General features: G+C 48.0%; 1 protein-coding gene across 3 annotated transcripts; it reads right to left on the bottom strand.

Annotated features, from left to right (window-relative positions):
* Window positions 1–6384: 6384 nt before the first annotated feature.
* Cdca5 (cell division cycle associated 5) lies at window positions 6385–19846 on the bottom strand. 3 transcript variants are annotated; one of them, NM_001115042.2, is made up of 10 exons: window positions 19682–19835; window positions 19394–19485; window positions 18492–18557; window positions 18331–18369; window positions 15019–15444; window positions 9507–9608; window positions 8958–9052; window positions 8675–8773; window positions 6862–6928; window positions 6385–6728 (listed from the first exon to the last, which is right to left on the bottom strand). In NM_001115042.2, exons 1-10 carry the CDS (start codon window positions 19725–19727, stop codon window positions 6393–6395), a joined length of 1368 nt encoding a protein of 455 aa, NP_001108514.2. In that variant the 5' UTR covers window positions 19728–19835; the 3' UTR covers window positions 6385–6392. The 3 variants fall into 3 exon arrangements, with proteins under 3 accessions (NP_001108514.2, XP_087445949.1, XP_087445945.1); XM_087589823.1 differs by lacking the exons at window positions 15019–15444; window positions 18331–18369; window positions 18492–18557; window positions 19394–19485; window positions 19682–19835 and adding an exon at window positions 9733–9850; XM_087589819.1 differs by lacking the exons at window positions 6385–6728; window positions 6862–6928; window positions 8675–8773; window positions 8958–9052; window positions 9507–9608 and adding an exon at window positions 13739–14882 and having other exon boundaries at window positions 19682–19846.
* Window positions 19847–19850: the final 4 nt, after the last annotated feature.

Raw genomic sequence — 19850 nt, 5'->3', positions numbered from 1 at the left:
TCAAAAAATAAGATGAAGGGACCGAAGGGATGACTCAGCTTGCAGACGACCCAGGTTCAGAACCAAAATGGTGGCTCTTAAGCCAGTCACACCTAAGTTCAGTTCCAGAGGACCTGATTCTCTCTTCTGACCTCTGCAGGCACCAGCATGCATACAACCCAGAGACACGCACTCACACACACACACACATGCACACAGCACACAGACACAAATGCACACAGCACACAGACACACATGCACACAAAACACCCATACACATAAATAAATCTTAAAGGCAGAGGATGAAGGAAGATGCTGACCTCTGATCTCCAGACACATGCACACTTGTACACACACATACAAACACCGATGCATACACAACACTCTATAAATAAGAAGGGAATGAGCTCTAGCTGCTGGAATCACTTGGTGTTCACACTTTCATAGACACTGGGCTACCTCAGCTGGACGGGCACTGAACATTCTAGACTTTGAGCATTGGTAGAAGTCTCTGCAGGGAGCTAAAACATGTGAGCTCCCTCCCTCCCCTCCCTCCCTGTGGTAGGAGAGCCACTAAACATCTCTTCCTTCTCTGTTTTCTGGCCCAGTCAGTGACCCTTCATCTTCTTTGCTACAGGCACCAACAGTGGGGAAAAAACACGCGCTGGTTATAGTCAGCGCCTGTGCGGTAGAATCACATGACCCTGGGGGCGTCAGGCACAGAACATATGGAACAGGCCTCACGTTTGGGAGTGTCTGCTTAGGCCTCAGCAAGCAGCTGCATCTAGCTTTCACTCCCAACTATTTCTCTGAGCACAACTAGAAAACCATCTTTAGCGTTGTCAGGTCCTAAAACAGGTCCTCCCACCACACATCCTAGCTGGGCCCAGATAACAGTTTTATACCCTGTTCTCTCTGCTTTTAAAATACTAGTCATGGGGTTGGGGATTTAGCTCAGTGGTAGGGCGCTTGCCTAGCAAGCGCAAGGCCCTGGGTTCGGTCCCCAACTCTGAAAAAAAGAAAAGAAAAAATAAATAAAATACTAGTCATTTGGGTTAGGCAGTGGTGGTGCACACCTTTGATCTCAGTACTCAGGAGGCAGAGAGAGGTGAATTTCTGAGTTGGAGGCCAGCCACAGATTCGGTTCCAGAAAAGCCTGAGCCACACAGAAATCCTGGTCTCAAAAATCAACCAATCAGGCTGGAGAGATGGCTCAGCTCAGCAGTTAAGAGCACTGAGTGCTATTCCAGAGGTCCTGAGTTCAATTCCCAGCAACCACATGGTGACTCACAACCGTCTGTCATGGGACCCGATGCTCTCTTCTAGTGTGTCTGAAGACAGTGACAATGTACCCACATACACTAAATAAATAAATAAATAAATCTGTAAAAAAAAATAAAAAGAAGAAGTAAACTCAAAGGCAGGAATCTGACTTGGACTTCAGACTCAGGAAATAGGATCAGATTAAGAACATTTACATTTGAGTTAATGCAAAGCTCAGAGCGGGCTCAGCTGAGGCAGTGTGGCAGTCCTTTCGCCTTGGTCATTCTGATGAGCCCCCAGAAAGGTGTTTGAAGGACTTTGTTTATTGCCTTGCTTGTTCCTTGACCCAAAATGATCTTATCATTTTGCGTGTACCTAAAGTGGTATAAAAGCAAACTGGAAAAAAACAATCCGCTTCAGCCTCAGAACTGGCTGGGGTCGTGTTACAGTGCTGTCTAATTGTCTAGTTTTTCTTTTTAATCCTCGATCCTGCTCTGGAGAACCTGTTGACTGACTGAGCTGGCTTGATCATACTCATATATAATAAAATAGATCTAAAAAAACCCAAAAAACAATCAAAACCAAACCAAAAAACACCCCCCCCCAAAGCCCACTTATTTAGATGTATGTGTTCATATGACAGCAAACATATGGAAGTCAGGAGACAACCTTTGGTTGTCGGTTTATTCCTTTCCTTTGGAAATCAAACACAGGGCATCAGGCTTGGTAGAAATTCCGTCACTCACTGAGCTCTGTTGCCTCTCCTCTCTTAAGCCCACAGTCTTGTCCCGGCCCAGCCCTCAGCTGACCACTGCTTCTCAGGTCACTGCTCTGATGCTCAGTCTTCTAGCCCTGGCCCTTTCCCTTGTCCTGCCCTCTTGGTATCATTGCAGAGCAAGCAGTCCTTGTCCCCATCTGAGGTCAGCCTCCACCCTGGGAGCCCTAATAACTCAAGGGTGTGACTCAGTCCTATTCCCTCCGACTCTTGTGCACAAGCACCCACACATATATGTGTGACACATGTGCACATGATATGCAAACACATACACACAACCAACAACAACAACCCCGCCCCCCCAAACAAAACAAACAAACAAAAAATGTGTTTCTCCTGGGCCTTTCAAGCCAGGCAGAGGGCAAATAACCATTAACTCACTAGGATACATCACACTGAAGCCTTTGATGCCGAGGAGCCTCTGAGCTGTCACCAACTGTGCTACACACAGTCTGTCCAGTCATGGTCCCGTAACTGCAGAGGCCTCAGCTATGGTTACGACAGAGCTGTGGTGAGGCTATAGCTCTGTGCGCACTCGGCACCATCCAGCTGCAGGAAAGCATCTCCTGCCTCAGCACTTCCCAGAAGATGGCACCAGACGGGACACAGGAAGGTTTGTCACTTAGCCCAGTGTCTTGAGGACAGAGGGGTCTGGAGGACAGTACAGCACACACAAAACCTTCTTTTGACTACCAAATCTGGGGCAGCCGTGTGTGAACTGAGAGGCCTTGTAAAACCATCACAGCTTCCCCATGAGACTTGGGTTTGAATGAGACTTTTAGGCTGGTACGGCCAGGCAGTGTCAACAGGAGTGGCCATAGGGACCAAGTTTAGAACAGCACACACTGAAGCTGGGAACTGCAGGGCCAGGTGGATTGGGGACACCTAAACTCCTGTGCCTGAATGCTAGCTGAGGGCTAATTCACTTGATTCCTTGCAGCCCAGCAGCCTTGGTAGTGCCTAAGATTCCACATTACTGGGTTCCCAGGCCTGAGACCTTTCAGAGAGAACAGGGCAGTCAGGTTACACCGATGTCTGCTCTTGAGGGAAGTCCTTAAGGTGAGTGTTCTTTCCCTGGAACCCCTCGACCTTTCCAGAATTTCCCTTAGTTTATATTCACTCTGCTTTGAAAGAGACAAAGCCAGTACAGACCACGTCAGTCTCGTCTGTACCTAAGTTCTATCTTGTCTCTTACTAGGCAAGGAAAGTAAATTTTATTTGCATAACAAGGCAGTTTGATTGTGAGTTTCTGGAGTCTGAATTCCCACCCAAAGGGAAACTGAGTTAGATATTTGAATAACAACAGTTATAAAAAATGATGTCACGGTCAGAAAAAGAGGCTTGTTTACATAAAAGTGGGGTGGAGCAATCAGTAGATGCTGACTGTGAAGTCCTAAGAAGAGGATGTGTTATGGACTCCCTCTGATTAAGCTGACAAGAGCTTGAAATTACCATTGGAGACAAACGTATTTCTTTTACGTCAAAAATTGGTTGCAGACCGGAGAGATGGTTCAGCTTGCCACAAGCCTTGGCACCTAAATTTGATTCCTGGAGCCCATGTAAAGGTGAACAGAGAGAACTCTCCACAGAGCTGTCCTCTGACCTCCACGAGCATTGTGGCATATATGCCTCCCCCTTAATTTAAAAAATCTTTTCCAGGGGGCTGGGGATTTAGCTCAGTGGTAGAGCGCTTGCCTAGGAAGCGCAAGGCCCTGGGTTCGGTCCCCAGCTCCGAAAAAAAAAAAAAATAATCTTTTCCTTATTTTTTTAAAGAATTATCTATTTATTTTATATACTTTATTACACTGTAGCTGCCTTCAGATACACCAGAAGAGGACGTCATATCCCATTATAAATGGCTGTGAGCCACCATGTAGTTGCTGGGAATTAAACCCAGGACTTCTGGAAAGTTTCTTCCTTATTAATATCAACTATCTAAGGAGCCAAAAGGCTTATGAGCACTTTATTATTTGCCCAGAACCTTAGGCATTTAGTCTCCAGTCCTACTGGATTATACTTCAAGATTGAGCTGATCTAAATTCAATATAATGGGAACACGAAGTGGGAATAGGTTTAATACCATAACTGGGGAAAATTTGTGTATATTGGGAAATATACACAATAAATGATAGTCTTTTAATAAATGCGGGAGGAGGTCCTTAGTCTGATAAATGGGTTCATCATTAACTGTTGGCCAAAACATCCCTGGTCAACTTCGTTACTGCATAATTAATTCCCTTAGGGAAAACGATAAGACTGTTCACTGTTCCACTGGGCCGCTGGGCTGCTGGTCCAGGGCTGGCAGGAAATGGGTCACAGGATGCCTGGAACTCGCCTCCAACCGGCAGATGAAGATGGGATCTCTCTCTGAAGAGGTGTACTGTTGAATTAAAGGTGTGAGTTCTGCTCAGCCTAAGCTAAAAGAGGGTCAAATGTGCCCTGTCAAGTGTTCCCTCAGCTACTGTGCTAGGAACAGCCCCCAGGGTTCTTCAAAGTTAAACAGAGGCAAGAGGGGCTGGGGCTGTATTTTAGTGCCTAGCCCAGTGGGGCCTTGGGTTTGAGCCACAACACTGTGGATGGTTGGAGGGTCAAGCCTGATTGGAGGCGGAGCCACAAGCAGGGATCTCCTTCCCGATGGTGTGTGCGAGTCCAAGAACAGGCACAGACGTGGCCTGACTCCCAGCCTCATCCTTTCTAGGGTTTCCTGTCCTCAGTAAGCCTTCTTGGAGGATTGGAGAGGAATTCGAGCTCAGGCTCCATAAAATTAAGAGATTTTCCCCTAAAATGGATTAGGATGTAACTGACTTTTACCACAGGCTTCCCTTCTCTTCCCCAGCTTCTCACTGTCCTATTAACCCTTCTATTCTTGATATGCTTGTTCTCTCTCTCTCTCTCTCTCTCTCTCTCTCTCTCTCTCTCTCCTTTCACTATGATTCCTCTCTTCTCCATCCCCTGCTAGTTTCTCTCTCTCACCAATAGTCCTGGCCATGCCCAGCTTACTTCTTTCTCTCTCTGCTCTGGACCTTTCAAATGCCCCTAGCTCTTCTCTCTCATCTCTACAATAAAAGCTTCCCCTTATCCATACCATTGAGGTCATGCTGTCAGTTTAGACAGTATCTATAGCTGTCTTGACTACTATGCGGGTTCTTCTTTCTTCACCCTTTTCTTATAGCTTTTCAGTCCCCTAACACTAGAGAGGAGAGAAAAGGATAGAGGGGAAGAGAGACATCCATGAATAGAGTCAGGGGTTAGGCCACTTCCTGCTGATTAGGGGAGTCAAGGTCCCTGGGGCAAGTATGATATTCACTGTCTGGACATCTAAATTTCCTTGGTTCTTTTTTTTTTGGGGGGTTCTTTTTTTCGGAGCTGGGGACCGAACCCAGGGCCTTGCGCTTCCTAGGTAAGCGCTCTACCACTGAGCTAAATCCCCAGCCCCTCCTTGGTTCTTCTATGCCCATGATTACTTAACAAATTGCAACCAATACCAACCAACCAACCAATGAACCCATACTACCTCTCAGGGGCACTAGTATTTATATACCCTTAGAAAAGTCCCCAAGATTCCAAATGCCGTCACACAATTGCAGAAATTATCTGTAGCTGGCAAAATCACGCCCCTGTTAGAGCACGAGACAAATCATAGCTGCTATGGACAGTCTGAAGCAGCCCCATATCCCATACCTTGGGTTAAAATGCAAACATATTCTTATATTTCTATGTTTTTTAAAAAAATAATCCAAATCCAAAACTTCTCACCACAGGTATCTCTGCGGTTTTCTCACTGCACAGGCCAGGCAGGTTAGCTAGCCTGAGAGCTTCCGGGGCTCTTCTGTCTCTGCTTCCCATCACTCCTTGGAAGTGCTGGAATGGCCACTTGTGTTATGCATCCCACTGTTATGTGGATTTGGGAGATCCCAACCCAGGTACTTCAGCTTGAGTGACGCCTCCCTAGGCTTTAGAAAGTAGGACTTCCCTTCACACACATGGTTTATGTCTCTCAGGAATTGTGGGAACCTAGTGAGGACGCCCAGGCTGGGCACACACTGACAGGCAAAGCCCTCAAGCAGTCACGCCCCCCACTCCCCATCTAAATGCATCTCTAAGTCCTTAGGAATTCCCACCCTCTTCCTGCTCCCCACCCCATGACCTACATAAGGTTCTTCCCGACCTTCTTAGTCTGTCCTCTGAAATTCCAGCCTCCGTCCTCAAGGATAAGTACAGCCCCTCCCTGTCCTACCCCAGAACTTATCTATCATAGATCCTTGAGTGAGTCTGAGGGCAGCACTATGGGATTAGGAAAGTCCAGAGACCTAGCTCTCCTTGGATTGGCTGGATGTCTACCTCACCTGAGACCCATGGATGCTTGGTTCTGCAATCAGTGGGGATCTTTATTGCTGGGGCTTAAAGAGGGGCTGACTGGTGGGGCATTCCTGTATGAATCTTCTGGGAATACGCTGGATGCTGGCAAAGGTATGGAAACATCAAAGGAGTAGCGCGGGCCAGAAACACTCTTTGGTTGTGCAAGAGGTTGGACTTCCTCCTGGGTAACCCCTGCTTCCTCCTGGATGTCCTCTGCTTCCTCATGGATGTCCTCTGCTTCCTCATAGATGTCCTCTGCTTGGCCTTGGGTGTTTTTATCTGTGTCCTGGGTGACCCTAGATTCCTCTGGACTGATCAAAATGTTCTCCAGGTCCCCGTACAACAAGGTAGGCTAGGAAAGAGGGTTACAGGACCTGAGGTGGATGGCTCTACCAGCAGGGCTAAGTTCAGTCTCAGGAACAAAGGGTCAAGGCTGGGAGCAGGGAGGAGCCAGGCGAAGCTTGGCTCTGGGGCGAGGGACTCACCAGGTTTTCTAGCTTCTCTTCAAGGATCAGGTTTTCCCTCTGGTTAGCGTACAGAGCTTCCTGAAGCCTAGGGCAAGAGAGGAGCTCCCTTACCCCCAGGCTCTTTTCCCAGTTGCCCCTATAATACACACACCTCCAGCACTAGCTCTGTGACTGGTGCCTCCATCCCCCACATCAGCACTGCAGAGGAAACAGCTGCTCCCATATAACCTGCATTAACAGTCTGGACAAACCAATCCTGCTCTTTCTCTTTTTCTCTTTTGTTGTTTCTGAGAAGATGTCTCATCGTGTAGCCCTGGCTGGCATTGAACTCACTATACAGACAAGACTGGCTTCAAACACACAGAGAACTGCCTGCCTCGGCCTCCTGGTGCTGGGATTTAAAGAGTGGGCTACTATGGCCAGCATTTTCTTTAAGATTGACTTATTTCAGCTGACCAGTAGTGGCGCACACCTTTAATCCCAGCAGGTGGACATCTGTAAATTCCAGGCTAGCCTGGTCTACATAATGAGTTCCAGGACAGCCAGGGGTACACAGAGAAACCCTGTCTTGAAAAGCAAACAGTCTAGAGAGATGGCTCAGTGGATAAGAACACTGACTGTTCCTCCAGAGGAGGGACTGAGTTCAATTCCCAGCAACTACACGGTGACTCACAACCATCTGTAATGGGGTCTGATGCTCTCTTCTGGTGTGTCTGAAGACAGTATACTCATATACATAAAATAAATCTTAAAAAAGAAAAGAAAAGCAAACAAAAAAAGATTTAGTTTATGAGTGTTCCAGTGACTGATGCCCTCAGAAGCCAGAAGAGGTAGTTGGATTCCTAATCAGAGATGGTTGTGAGCCACTATATGGTTGCTGGGAATTGAACTCAGGGCCTCTGGAAGAGCAGCCAGTGCTCTTAACCCCTGAGCCATCTCTCCAGCCCCCAACATTGAACTCTTGATTATTTTACTTCCGCCTCCCACTGCTGACTTTGACACATACTGTCACATAGTTTATACAGTACTGGGATTCAAACCATAGCTTCCTGAAAGGTGAACGCTGAACCAAATGAGCTACGTGCTCGACCTTTATTCACTTATTCATAACAAGATCTCAAGTAGCCCAGGCTGGCCTAGAATTCTGAGAGAGGATGATGTTAAACCCCTGATCTTGCTGCTTCCGTCTCAAAACGCTGGGATTGCAGCCCCTCACCACACCCAGCTCTTCTTAAGCCAATTGCTTATCAGGTAGGCTGCAGTCTCCAAGGAGCAGGGCAGAAGGCTGGCTATCTCTTTGAGCTCTGTAAGGTCTGGTTCAAGACTGAAGGTTTCTAGTATGAATCAGCCCTGCCTGAGAGCTCAGTGCCAGCGGAGTGTGAGTGGAAAAGTGCATTGCTCAGATCCAAGGTCAAAGGCATGGAGCGCTAAAGGAGAGGCATCACTTCCATCCCTGGACCTCTGTTGCCAGGAGGAATGGAGTAGACCCCAACTCCATTGACTGACATCACAGAACAGAACCCCTCCACAACCAGCTACCTCTCCAGTTCTTTTGACAGTTAAATGTAAGAATCCGCAATACACTAGACTCCTGCCACTCGGCCATGGCTATGGTCACTAACGATGGGACAGATTCTGATCCTGTAGGATACGTCTGTCTGAGAGTCGAGGGCCCTGACAGAATAAAGACAACAAAAACACAGGCAGAGAATTCAGAGCAAGTGGAGACCCAAAGCCACAACAGCAGCCCAAGCCCTCAGCTAAGAACTAGATCTGGCTTCACCAACCTGTCCTGCAAACTTTGACCCATTGGTCTGTCCCTGAAACTCACCTATTGCAGTCCATCTGCAAAAGCTGTATTTCTTCTGAGGTCCGCCTAGGGCCCCAGTCATCCTGATCCACGAACTGATTCTCCAATATCTCTGTGTCCCTGTGGAGGTAAGAGTTGGACCTCAGGGTCTCCCAGCCTGAGACCCAGCCCCATCAGTCACATGTGGACTTCCCTGCTGTCCAGCCCAAAGTTTAATCCTAGCAGGTTCAGATGGTCTTGAGTGGGAGTTGCCTCCCAAGTCCCTCAAGTAACTCACAGACGCACCCCATTCAGGGAGCCTTACGTTTCTTCATCTCTGGGCTCAGGAGTGTTCAGGAGTGTGAACAGGAATGTGACAGTGGGTTCCGGCTGCTCGTTCAACATTTGCTCTGAAGATGGCTTTGCAGAGAAGGTGCTTTGGTGACTGAAATGGTATAAGGCTTCCAACCCAAGAGCCCAGCCCTCCTTCCCCTTCTGGCTCTGTCCACCTCTCTTCTCTACAGGGAATTGATCTCTGTAACCCTCAGCTTCTGGGGAAGAAGCAGTGGAAAGGCCAGAGCAAATGAGATCTATTCCCAGAGGAGGCCCTCTGGCTGCTGAAGGACCTGAGATGCTCCACAGTGGGAGTCTGAGGATCAGAAATACAAGTCTTGGCCCAGGCCAAGGAAGAATTTCTGCAGCCTGCCTATCTTTCTTTTTTTTTTTTTTTGGAGCTGGGGACCGAACCCAGGGCCTTGCGCTTCCTAGGTAAGCGCTCTACCACTGAGCTAAATCCCCAGTCCCCTGCCTATCTTTCTTGCCTTCTGTCTTAGGGTCAACAGTAGATGGGGAGCCACTAGAGCTTTGCTGTCACCTCCACGTCGGAGTCCTTAGGTTCTTCTAGTTGTGGCTCAGTAGGCTGCATGGCTGTTTTCAAAATCTGCTTGTAGAGGGCGATCTTCTTGGCTGTGGAAGACTGAGGAGACACAGACCTGGTCAGTGACCCACCTCCCCCATCCATTTGCTTGCTTGCCTTTTCTAACCAATGGCTTTCTTCGGATAGTAACTGGCCTCAGTAATAATGGTCTAGCGCCTATTACCAGCACTATTCAGCAAGCCAGAGTCCTCAGAACTGGTGTTGCCCGACCAAAGCCCAGCCCAGATGGTAAAGCCCTCAGCAAGTACAATACGGGATACCCAGTGTTAATGGTCAATATTGTCACCTTGACAATCTACAATCACCTAGGAGACAAATTTCCTGGCATGCCTGTGAAGAAGTTCCTAGAGTGGGTAAACTGAAGAGGAAGACCCACTCTTGGAGAATACACTGCTGCACGGGCTGGGGTCCAAGAGAGAAGGAAAAGCAGAAAGAGATCTGAGCACGGTACTCATCTCTCCCTGCATCTCAAATGCTACAGGACCAGATTCCTCAACGCCTGCTGCCATTGCTCCCTGCGTGGTGGACTATACCCTCAGACTGTGAGCCAAGGCAAATCCTACCTTACTGAGCTGTTTTGTCGTAAGGAAAAAAAAAGAATCAATACACTCAGTTGACAGTGTTTAAAAAAACTTTATTACCACTGTGAGCGAGTACAGGTGTGTGTGTGTGTGTGTGTGTGTGTGTGTGTGTGTGTGTGTATGGCCCATCAGAAGATGATTTTCAGGAATTGGTTCTTTTCTTCCACTATTGACAAGGAACAAACTTGGGGTGTTAGGCTTGTGTTGTTGGTCTTTACACCTTGAGTCACCTCCAGAGACCACAGCCATCTCCAGGGTATAAATTCAATTACATCCCAAAAGTGAATATTTTAGGCATAGCTGTAGTCTTAGTACTTAGAAGTGGAGACAGGAGCATAAAGAATTTAAAGAATTTAAAGCCACCTTTCAGGTAAATAACAGTGTAAAGGCCAGGCTAGATTACATGAAACCCTTTCTGGAGAAACAGACAAAACACAGAATGTGAAGCGCAGTAACAGGAGGAGGGCTCGAGGGAGCCTCGGGGCTCTTTGCCCGGCTTCTCGGTACCCACCTGTAGGTTGATGTCATTATGCAGGTGAAGGCAGGTACAAGATAGAACGAGGCCTGTCATTGGACAAGAAGGAAGCATGGGTGGGAGAAAAGTTTTAGAGAGGCAGAGGAGACCTGAGGGAGGAGAGGGAGCCAAGGAGAGAACATGGCGGTGGGCGGGTGTTAAGATTTCTCTCTGCACATTTACAGGTTGTTATGACTATTCCTAAGGCATGGGCCTGTATAGGATTTTGTATATCTAGATGAGCAAACTTTATCTTATCTAGGTGGGTGGTTTATGTCCATATCAACTGGTTGTAAGTTTATTGTGTGGATGTTACACGTTGAGTATTTAACATATAAGAGTATTTAACATATAAATCTGGTTGCTGGGTTACAGTTTGTTGAGGTCCCCCCGCCCCCCCAGAGCTGAGAACCCAACCCAGGACCTTGTGCTTGTTAGGTAAGTGCTCTATCAGTGAGCTAACCCCCAACCCCTTGTTGAGTCTTGATATTAACGGGTATTTGGGACTAGAGTTTCCCTCTGGCCAGGGTGACTACCCGCTGGGGCCAGAAGATAGCTAGGCTAACGTGGCATGGTGCCTCACTGAAGCCAGTCACCGCTGAGATAAATTAAGGTTAGTTCCATATGGAGCTATGGGACTAGAACTAATGCCAGGGAATAACCACCTATGTGGGAGAGTACCAGGGGCCGAGCATGGAATGGTGACATGTGGGAACCGGTTGTGCCTGTTTTTATTCTACTGCTACACCCACCTGATGCTGCAAGCTGAGGTGATTCCCCACTCATACAAGAGTAGGGGGCTCCTTTAAATATTATCACCTCCTCCTCCTCTCCCCCAGCCCTTATGGGGTTTTTTGGTTGGTTGGGTTTTTGGTTTTGCTTTTTTGAAGGGAGGTATGTGACAAAATTCTGCTCAATTCTGCTTTGGTAAAAATCACCATATGAAATATAGGAGGGCCTGGAGAGATGGCACAGAGGTTAAGAGCACTGACTGCTCTTCCAGAGGTCCTGAGTTCAATTCCCAGCAACCACATGGTGGCTCACAACCCATCTGTAATGGGATCTGATGCCTTCTTCTGGTGTGTCTGAAGACAGCAAGTGTATTCACATACATAAAATAAATAATTAAAAAAAAATACAGGACATTTGCAAGGTGGTGGCTGTGCATGCCTTTAATTCCAACATTCAAGAGGCAGACAGGCAAATCTCTGAGTTCAAGGCCAGCCTGGTCTCTGAGTTAAAGGACAGCCAGGGGTACACACAAACCTTGTCTCGAAAAACAGAGGAAGGCAGGCAGACACACAAGACAATTCAATTACAGATATTCAATCGTTTCATGTAAGTGGTACTGGAGACAAAGCCCAAAGGCCCATGTGTGTTAGGCAAGCACTCAGATAACCTCTGAGCTCCAGCCCCTGAAGGATTTTCTAGCACATAAACACACCCCAAATGTACAGCACTGCAGGGTGCGCACTTACACCAAAGGTTTGTCTTGTTCTTGTTTGAGAAAGGCTGGTCTCAAACTCATCACAGTGGGTTAGAGCTCCTGCCCCTTCCACCCCACAAGAGCAGGGATGGCAGATAGGCACCACCACAGCTGGCTGACAGATTCAACCCCACATCATTTCTTCACTCAGAATAGGGGTTCTTTTTAGTATAATTGCAAACTTGTCCCCAGTGCTGTGCTTACACAGAGACAAATGTTCCCTGCTGAGTAAACGTCCCTTCCTTAAGATCCTGTCTGTCGGGGCTGGGGATTTAGCTCAGTGGTAGAGCGCTTACCTAGGAAGCGCAAGGCCCTGGGTTCGGTCCCCAGCTCCGAAAAAAAGAGCCAAAAAAAAAAAAAAAAAAAAGATCCTGTCTGTCGTTGGTGGGCTTGCTTTGAGGGTGTTCCCTACTCAGTGTAGCATAGGTCCCATCTATTGGGATGGAAATAAAGCATCTCCCGTTACAAGTTTGAAGCTACCTGCTACCCCTGTTCTCCCTTCCTTCAGTACTGCCATAATGGTACCTGTGAATGGGCTGGCTGATCTCTCAAGAGCATCAACACTGAAGAGGGGCCAACACCAGGTCCTTACAGGGCCAAGCTCTAGTGTCCAGCTGTTTTTTTTTCCCAAGACAGAATTTCTGTATAGCCTTGAACTCAGAAATTGGCCTGCTTCTACCTCTCAAGTGCTGGGATTAAAGGCATGTGCTACCACAACTTGGGCGTTTGTTTTATAAGAGTTTCCCTACATAGCTCGGCCTGACCTAGAACTATGAAGACTAGGCTATCCTGGGACCCAGAGATCCACTTGCCTCTGCTTCCCTAGTGCTGGGATCACAGTATGGGTGAGTGCTACCACATCTGGCCAGTATCATTTCAATTTATGATAATGCAGATGCCCTCTAAGCATGCAACATGATGGTACAGCAAAGGAGAGATGACTCAGTGAATGAAGGGCTTACTATGCAAGCATGAGGACTTGAGTTCAAATACCCCTCCAACACAGAAGCCAGATGTGGTAGAATGTATCTTAACCCCAGAGGTGGGAAGGGGTAAGACAGACAAGATCTGAGGTCTTGTTAGCCAGCCGGTCTAGCTGAGACAGTACTCTAGGCTTAGCAAGAGCTCTGGGGAAAACATAATGGCCTAGGTTTCACCAGAGGATGAGCTAGACAGACCTACACGACAGACCTAGGAATTACACTGTCTCAGGTCAGCCTCTCAGGGGTGCTCCAGCCTGGATGCTGGGTAATGTCCAAGAGGAGCTTTATACCTGGGCCACAGGTCCTCCATTGGATAGAGCCTGAGGAGAAGGGAAACAAGGCTAGCTGTAGTCGATGCCATATATACCTCCTCTGGGAAAGAGTGCTTAGCAGCCTTCCTCAGATCCAAGTTCTTCCTTCCTGGTAGGAGAGCTTGGGCCTTCATTCCAGGAAGCCTTAGCTTGGAGGAAGAAACTGGGAACTGGGGGTCATTGGATGGAGGCCAGGCTGGCAGCTTGTACAGGTGAGGCAGCCCAAATACATGGCATGGAAGGCTTCACTGCAGTGGCTGTCTTCAATCAAATAAAAAGCAGTCTACAAACAGGTACAAAATTCTAAAAAGTTTATTTGAAATCAAGCCACCCTTCCCTTAGGCTGCACGGTAGTTCCTCAAAGGCAGACAGGTCTGCAGTGATGGTAACAATTCAGCATGATCCAGCTTGGGGTCCACAGGAACAGGTGAGAACAAACCCTGCAGGAGCTTTCCACTGAAAGCATCCTGGTATAACAGGTACTTACGTGAGTTCTCATTCCGGCAGCTTCTATTCTAATGAACTTGTAAATGTTGGAAGTCCAATGGCCTTTAAACCATAGCTTTTACCATAATTGAGAGGAGGTGACAGGCAGGCAGGAGCCGCAGAAACCATGATACATCCACTTGTGTTCCCAGACCCCAGAAATGGTCTTACATGACAATAGTTAAGCTCACAGCAAAATCTGCCATCAGTGCTCCAGCTGTCTAGCATGTGAGAGGTGACGTGACATCATATCAGAGCTGAGACCACGCAGCTTGTATTTAACATGTGGGTGAGGAAAGAGGTCAAAGTAGAGACTATAAACCTGACGTTGGTGCACTGAGGCCCACACTGTCAAGTGCACTCTCTCAGCTGTAAGCAGCAGCACACCCTTCGCCAATGTCAACAGCAGAGAGCAGACACAGACCGGTTCCTACACGACAGTCACTGTGTTAAAAAACCAACTATGCCCCCCTTCTCCTTTCATATCCTGGACTCCACAGACTCAATGTCCAGATCCTCCCTCGAGCATTTAACTGTCTCCCCAGTCTTTTGAGTTCTCTCTACAGAAACAAAGCAGAACACAGAACCTCTTTACTGGTTGGTGGCTTGACACAGCAGCAGGGACGGCCACAGCTAAACCTGTTCCTGACAGTAGTTCTGGCTAAAGCAGAAATGGCTTCTCACTCCCAACACTGTAGAGGTAGAAAGTCCAGGGTAACTAGACACAAGATAAGGGGCCAGCAACACCATTCTGAATAACAAGGCTAGTGAAGAGGAATCCATATATCCTGCTCTACTCAAAGGGCGCAGTATGTACAGGAAGAGGGAAGTCAGCCAGTTCAGCCCAGTCATGATTGGCATCCCAGTCATCTCATTCAATCAGAAGCTCAAACTGCTCAGCAGCTTCAAATTCAGCATTCATGGCCACAGCCCACTTATCCAGCTCTGACTTCTGGTGGGAAGAAATGAGGGCACATGAGTGGGAAGAGCAGCCATGTTGGCCAGAGCACGCCACCCACACCTTCAGGCACTGCCTTCCCTTAAGAGGCAGAGCTGCCTGGCCCTGCACACCTTGCTTGCTCACTCACCGTGATCTCAGGAACCTTCTTCTTTCGTTTCTCTTTCACAATTGGGGGAGAGATTCCAGGGAGCGTTCTATCTGGAACCAAGTGTTTCACAGGCACCTTTGGGGTCTCCATTAACTTTGAACGAATGACAGGTGAGACTCCAGGCAAGTCTTCAGGTCTCTCAAAGCCAAAGAAGGATCGGCGGCCGGGGGTGGAGGTTGAGGCACAATGGAGGCTCTGTAGCCGACTGTAGGACCGCCTGACTTTCTGAGACATTTCCAAATCTCTGGTGTCCGGCTCCACTTCTCTAGAGTTAGACTTAACATTCTGAGCGCACAGCACGGGGGTGCTGGAGGGAGTGCCAGGGACGCTACACGTCTTGAAGAGGTCCTCCTTAGTGGGCACCTTGAGTGGAGGGTTGTTCTCTTTTTCCAAGATAAAAGAGATCTGTATCAGGACAGGACAGAAGTCTAATCAGCTAGGGAATTCAGGATGGAATGACTGCCTACAAGACACACAGGGTTTCTACTGCTTCTTTGTACTTCATGGGGTAGGGATGGGGCGCAGGGCCTTGTCCAATGTCAGCAAACACTGTGCTGTGATGCTCCACCCCAGTCCGTGATAGATTTTAAGCAACAAATGCAGCCACAGAACACATGCCCACAATGTGAAGCCCTGGGTTCCATGCCCACTGTTAGGAAGAATCATATTGTTCCTAAGGAGAGGCACTTGTGACAAGTTATTTCCTGTTGCTACCACCAGGTGTACCTAGTAAATAGCTACCACTTGTTAGCATATCTAAGCTGGCTCGATGGCATCCTAACTACTTTGCTTGTATCTAGGCTCACCAGCTACATAACTGCTAAAGATTTTTCAAAAATGTTCATTTGACCAACTATCCATTGGTGACCTGTCCTATACCAGGGACTGTTCTGGGAACTGTGAATACATCAAGGAAAACAAAAAGCCACTGGCACTTCAGTGCTTCCACTGTAGCCATAAGAGCAAAATGAGGGAAACTGGGGGTTAAAACGCAGAGCAGGCTGGGTGGTGGTAGTGGTGGTGGCACATGCCTTTATCCCAGCACTTGGGAGGCAGAGGCAGGCAGATTTCTGAGTTGAAGGCCAGCCAGGGCTGCAGGACAAACCTTGGGGGCAGGCTGGGATTGCAGGCTCACTGAGAAGGGGATACAGGCTATGGTTTGACGGAGTGAAGCAGAGTTGTATGGACATCTGGAGTAACCGTGTTCTAGGTAGCGAGTGGGAAGAGGAGACACAAAAGCCTTGAAGACCAGGTGTTTCAGTCAGGTTCAAGGAACAAAAGGGACCAGTGTGGCTGAGGTCAGGAAATAATGATCCAGAAACTGAAGAGGAAGGTACAACAAAAGTGGTATTACAGCACACTGCAATGCCGTAACCTCTGTGTATGTGGACATCTTAAGGGCTCTGGCTAAAGGCCAGTGGGGTCATGGCAAAGCTGTCAACAGCAAAAGCTCAACCTGATACATGTACTTGAGGCTAATGCATTGGTTACTCATACCTCCACTCTCAGTTCAAATAGTTCCTCCTCAGGGAGGCTGTTGACGCCTGAGATCCAGCCTAGGCTTTCATCTGCTAACTATGCCATCACAACACTCTTACTTCTACGATCACAACACGGCTATCTGAAGTCGGCCTGTGACTCAGTTAATTCACTCATGCCACCCAGACAGGGAAACTTCTGGAATATTGGGGACCACCAGCTGTCTAGTTTTAACTGTCAGTGCCCAGCATGTACAGCAGAATCCTGCACACTGGAGGCTCACTGACTTGATGAACGTGAAACTTGGCCAACACCTAGTAAAATAGTAAAAGGACAAACTCAAGGACACCTGTGCTCTAATACAAGGAAGTCATCAAGAGAGGAATGACCGCTGATCACTACTTCCGTCATCTGCAGCAAAGTCAGCGGATTTTTATTTTTGAGACAAGGTCTCTCTGGAGAGCAGGCTGGCACTGAGCGCAGAAGTTCCCGCTCTAAAGGTTATGTTTAGAAAAATCTTCCTATGAAACTTCAGCTTATTATGTCATTACTTTGGTTAAAAGCTGGTTGGGTCAAAAGCTGGTCGGGATGCCAGGCGTGGTGGTGCATGCCTTTAATCCTAGCACTGGGGGGTTGGGGAGAATGAACCTGTGAGGTTGAGGCCTGCCTGGTCTACAAAGCAAGTTCTAGGACAGGGCTGCTACCTAGAAAAACAATGCCTTGGCTCCCCCCCCCCCAAAAAAAGATGGCTGGGATTATCTCACCAGCAGGGCACCTACTTAGTATGGACCTGGGACTAGACCTGGGATTGATCTCCAACACCATACACATCAGAATAACAAATCAAACTGGGCACTTTGCCTCACGCCTGTAATCCCCTGCACACTGAGACCAAGGAAAGAAGGTAACCTTGAGTTCAAGGCCAGCATATGTTACTCGAAAAGTACCAAAGCCAGCCAGAGCAACACAACCCTGTTCAAAGAACAAAATATCATTGGACGTGTGTCTATAATTTCGGCACTTGGGAGAATCAGGAATTCAAAACCAGCTTTAAGCACATACTAAGTTCAGTGCCAGGCTTGGCCACATGTAACCCTGTCCTGGAACTCACACTGTAGAGCAGGCTAGCCTCTAACTCAGAGATCTGCCTGCCTTTGTCTTCTGAGTGCTGGGATTACAGGTGTGCACCACCACAGGGGCATCTTTTACACTGTGTATGCATGTGCTTGTGCAGGTCAGAAGAGGGCACTGGACACTGGGGCTATAGGTGTTTAGGATCTGATTTAATCTGTTGTTTTGAGATAGAACCCTATCTGTGTAGCCCTGGATGTCCTAGCCCTCTGAAGATCAGGCTGCCCTCAAACTCAGAGATCTGCCCGCTTTTGCCTCCCAAATCTTGGGATCAAAGATGTGTACCACCATAATTACCTGGTGGCAAAACAATTTACAGACCTATGCTTAAGGCATAACTTTTTAGGAAAAATAGTGAAAATGCTCAGAGCATAAAGAACTAAAAATGAGTAACACCTGCAGGCAGGAAACATGAATGGTAATTAGAGCCACTCCTGGTAGGTAGCACGCCCATCTCTATTATTTGAATCTATCTTCAGAGACTGATGAAGATGGATCTCTGTGAATTTAAGGCCAGTCTGGTCTACAGTAACTTCCAGCTCAGGAAACTGTGTTACACAGTGAGATCTAAACTGACAAGCCATGAAGCTGTTGCCTGGATAAGAGTGAGTGTTTAGTATGCCCACTCTCTAAGGCGAACAAATAAGTCCTATGCATATAATCAGATGGAACTGAGCTTACCCTAGGACTCCTGCGAACTGGTGTGTGGACATCTGGGACCTGCAGGGATAACATCAACCAGTTGATCAATAGCTAAGCCCAGTTTTGACATCTCACTCCCAAATCCCTCTCTCAGCCCAGTTTTGACATCTCACTCCCAAATCCCTCTCTCAGTCCCTTACCTCTACTGCACGAGGTACAATCTTCTTCAAGATGATGGCTTTTCTGACTGGAGCTGCTGGAGTTGTCTGAAACAAACATACAAACAAACGAACGTGTTAGCCAGAAGCTTTACATTAGTTCAAAGCCTGCTAGGTCAGTGTAAAGTAATTTAGGGGGAAGGGGGTTGCTAAGAAATGTTTTTCTCGGGGTTGGGGATTTAGCTCAGTGGTAGAGCGCTTGCCTAGGAAGCGCAAGGCCCTGGGTTTGGTCCCCAGCTTCAAAAAAAAGAACAAAAAAAAAAAAAAAGAAGAAGAAGAAGAAATGTTTTTCTCACCTCCCAAGACTTTTTAGGCTCTAAGCCTGGCTCTAAGTTTGTTAGTTCGTAAGTTCTCGCCCCATGTTAGGCACCAACTATAGTGTGTGTGTCTTTGCTCCTAAATGACCGCAGAACATGTCTTCCCCCCTCTTCCCTCTGCCTGAGTAAATGCCACCGAGGTATTAAATGGCTGCTGGCACTATGCTGTGCAGGTTCTGAGCTACTCTAACCCTCTCAGGCTGCCTATCTCCCAGCCATATAGTTCTTTACCTGTATCTGAATCTTGCCCTGACTTACTCTGGTCCACGTGTGTCCTCATGACTGTTCTCTCCTCTCGACCTCAAGGGGAAACTACCTGGTCCCTCCACACCTCCCCCTCTCCTAATTCTTTCTCTAAGGTCTCTTTGAGACTCCGCAACGGGCTCGGATGCCCCCGCCTCCTCTGTCCTCTCCTGCCCAGCCATAGGCTGATAAGCTCTTTATCAACCAATCGGAGATGATAAAAAAACAGTGAGTGAGCAGATGCTTGACCTTGCTAGCCTGACTTAGCATCTGAATACACAGAGCACAAGACCAACCCCCACACCTGATGACCTAGGAACTCACCTTCGGCCAAACTTCAGGGAACGTGTTCGGGAGATCTGAGCCAGATTTCCGCTTGGACGACTTTGAAGGCTTAGTAAGTGAAGTTCTGGGCCCTGGAAAGGAGAACATGTTTAATGTTGAGCAAGTTTGCTCGAAAAAAAGACAACAACCAAACGAAACAAGACGCTTGACGAGTCCAGAACAGCAGAAGTTGTTTTCCAACTACCCCTTTGGGGCGTCTTCCACCAGGAGCCAAGTTTTGTTTCCCAAACAACCCGGGCCCACTGCTCTCGTGCCCCCTTCGCTCACCAGACCGCTGGACGGCCCCTCCGGATCGTGTTCGCCGCTCCGACATGTCTATGGTCGGGCTCAGTTTCCGCCGCGGTCGCCTACTTAGGCTCGCGCCAACCCGGAGGTTTGCGGCTTCAAACGTTCAAATTACCCGCCCGGCTAGCGAGAAGGCGGAAGTGACACAAGG

Source organism: Rattus norvegicus, chromosome 1, assembly GCF_021556685.1.
Source record: "Rattus norvegicus strain SHRSP/BbbUtx chromosome 1, alternate assembly SHRSP_T2T, whole genome shotgun sequence".
Lineage (NCBI taxonomy): Eukaryota > Metazoa > Chordata > Mammalia > Rodentia > Muridae > Rattus > Rattus norvegicus.
This window is presented reverse-complemented; position numbering and strand designations above follow the sequence as displayed.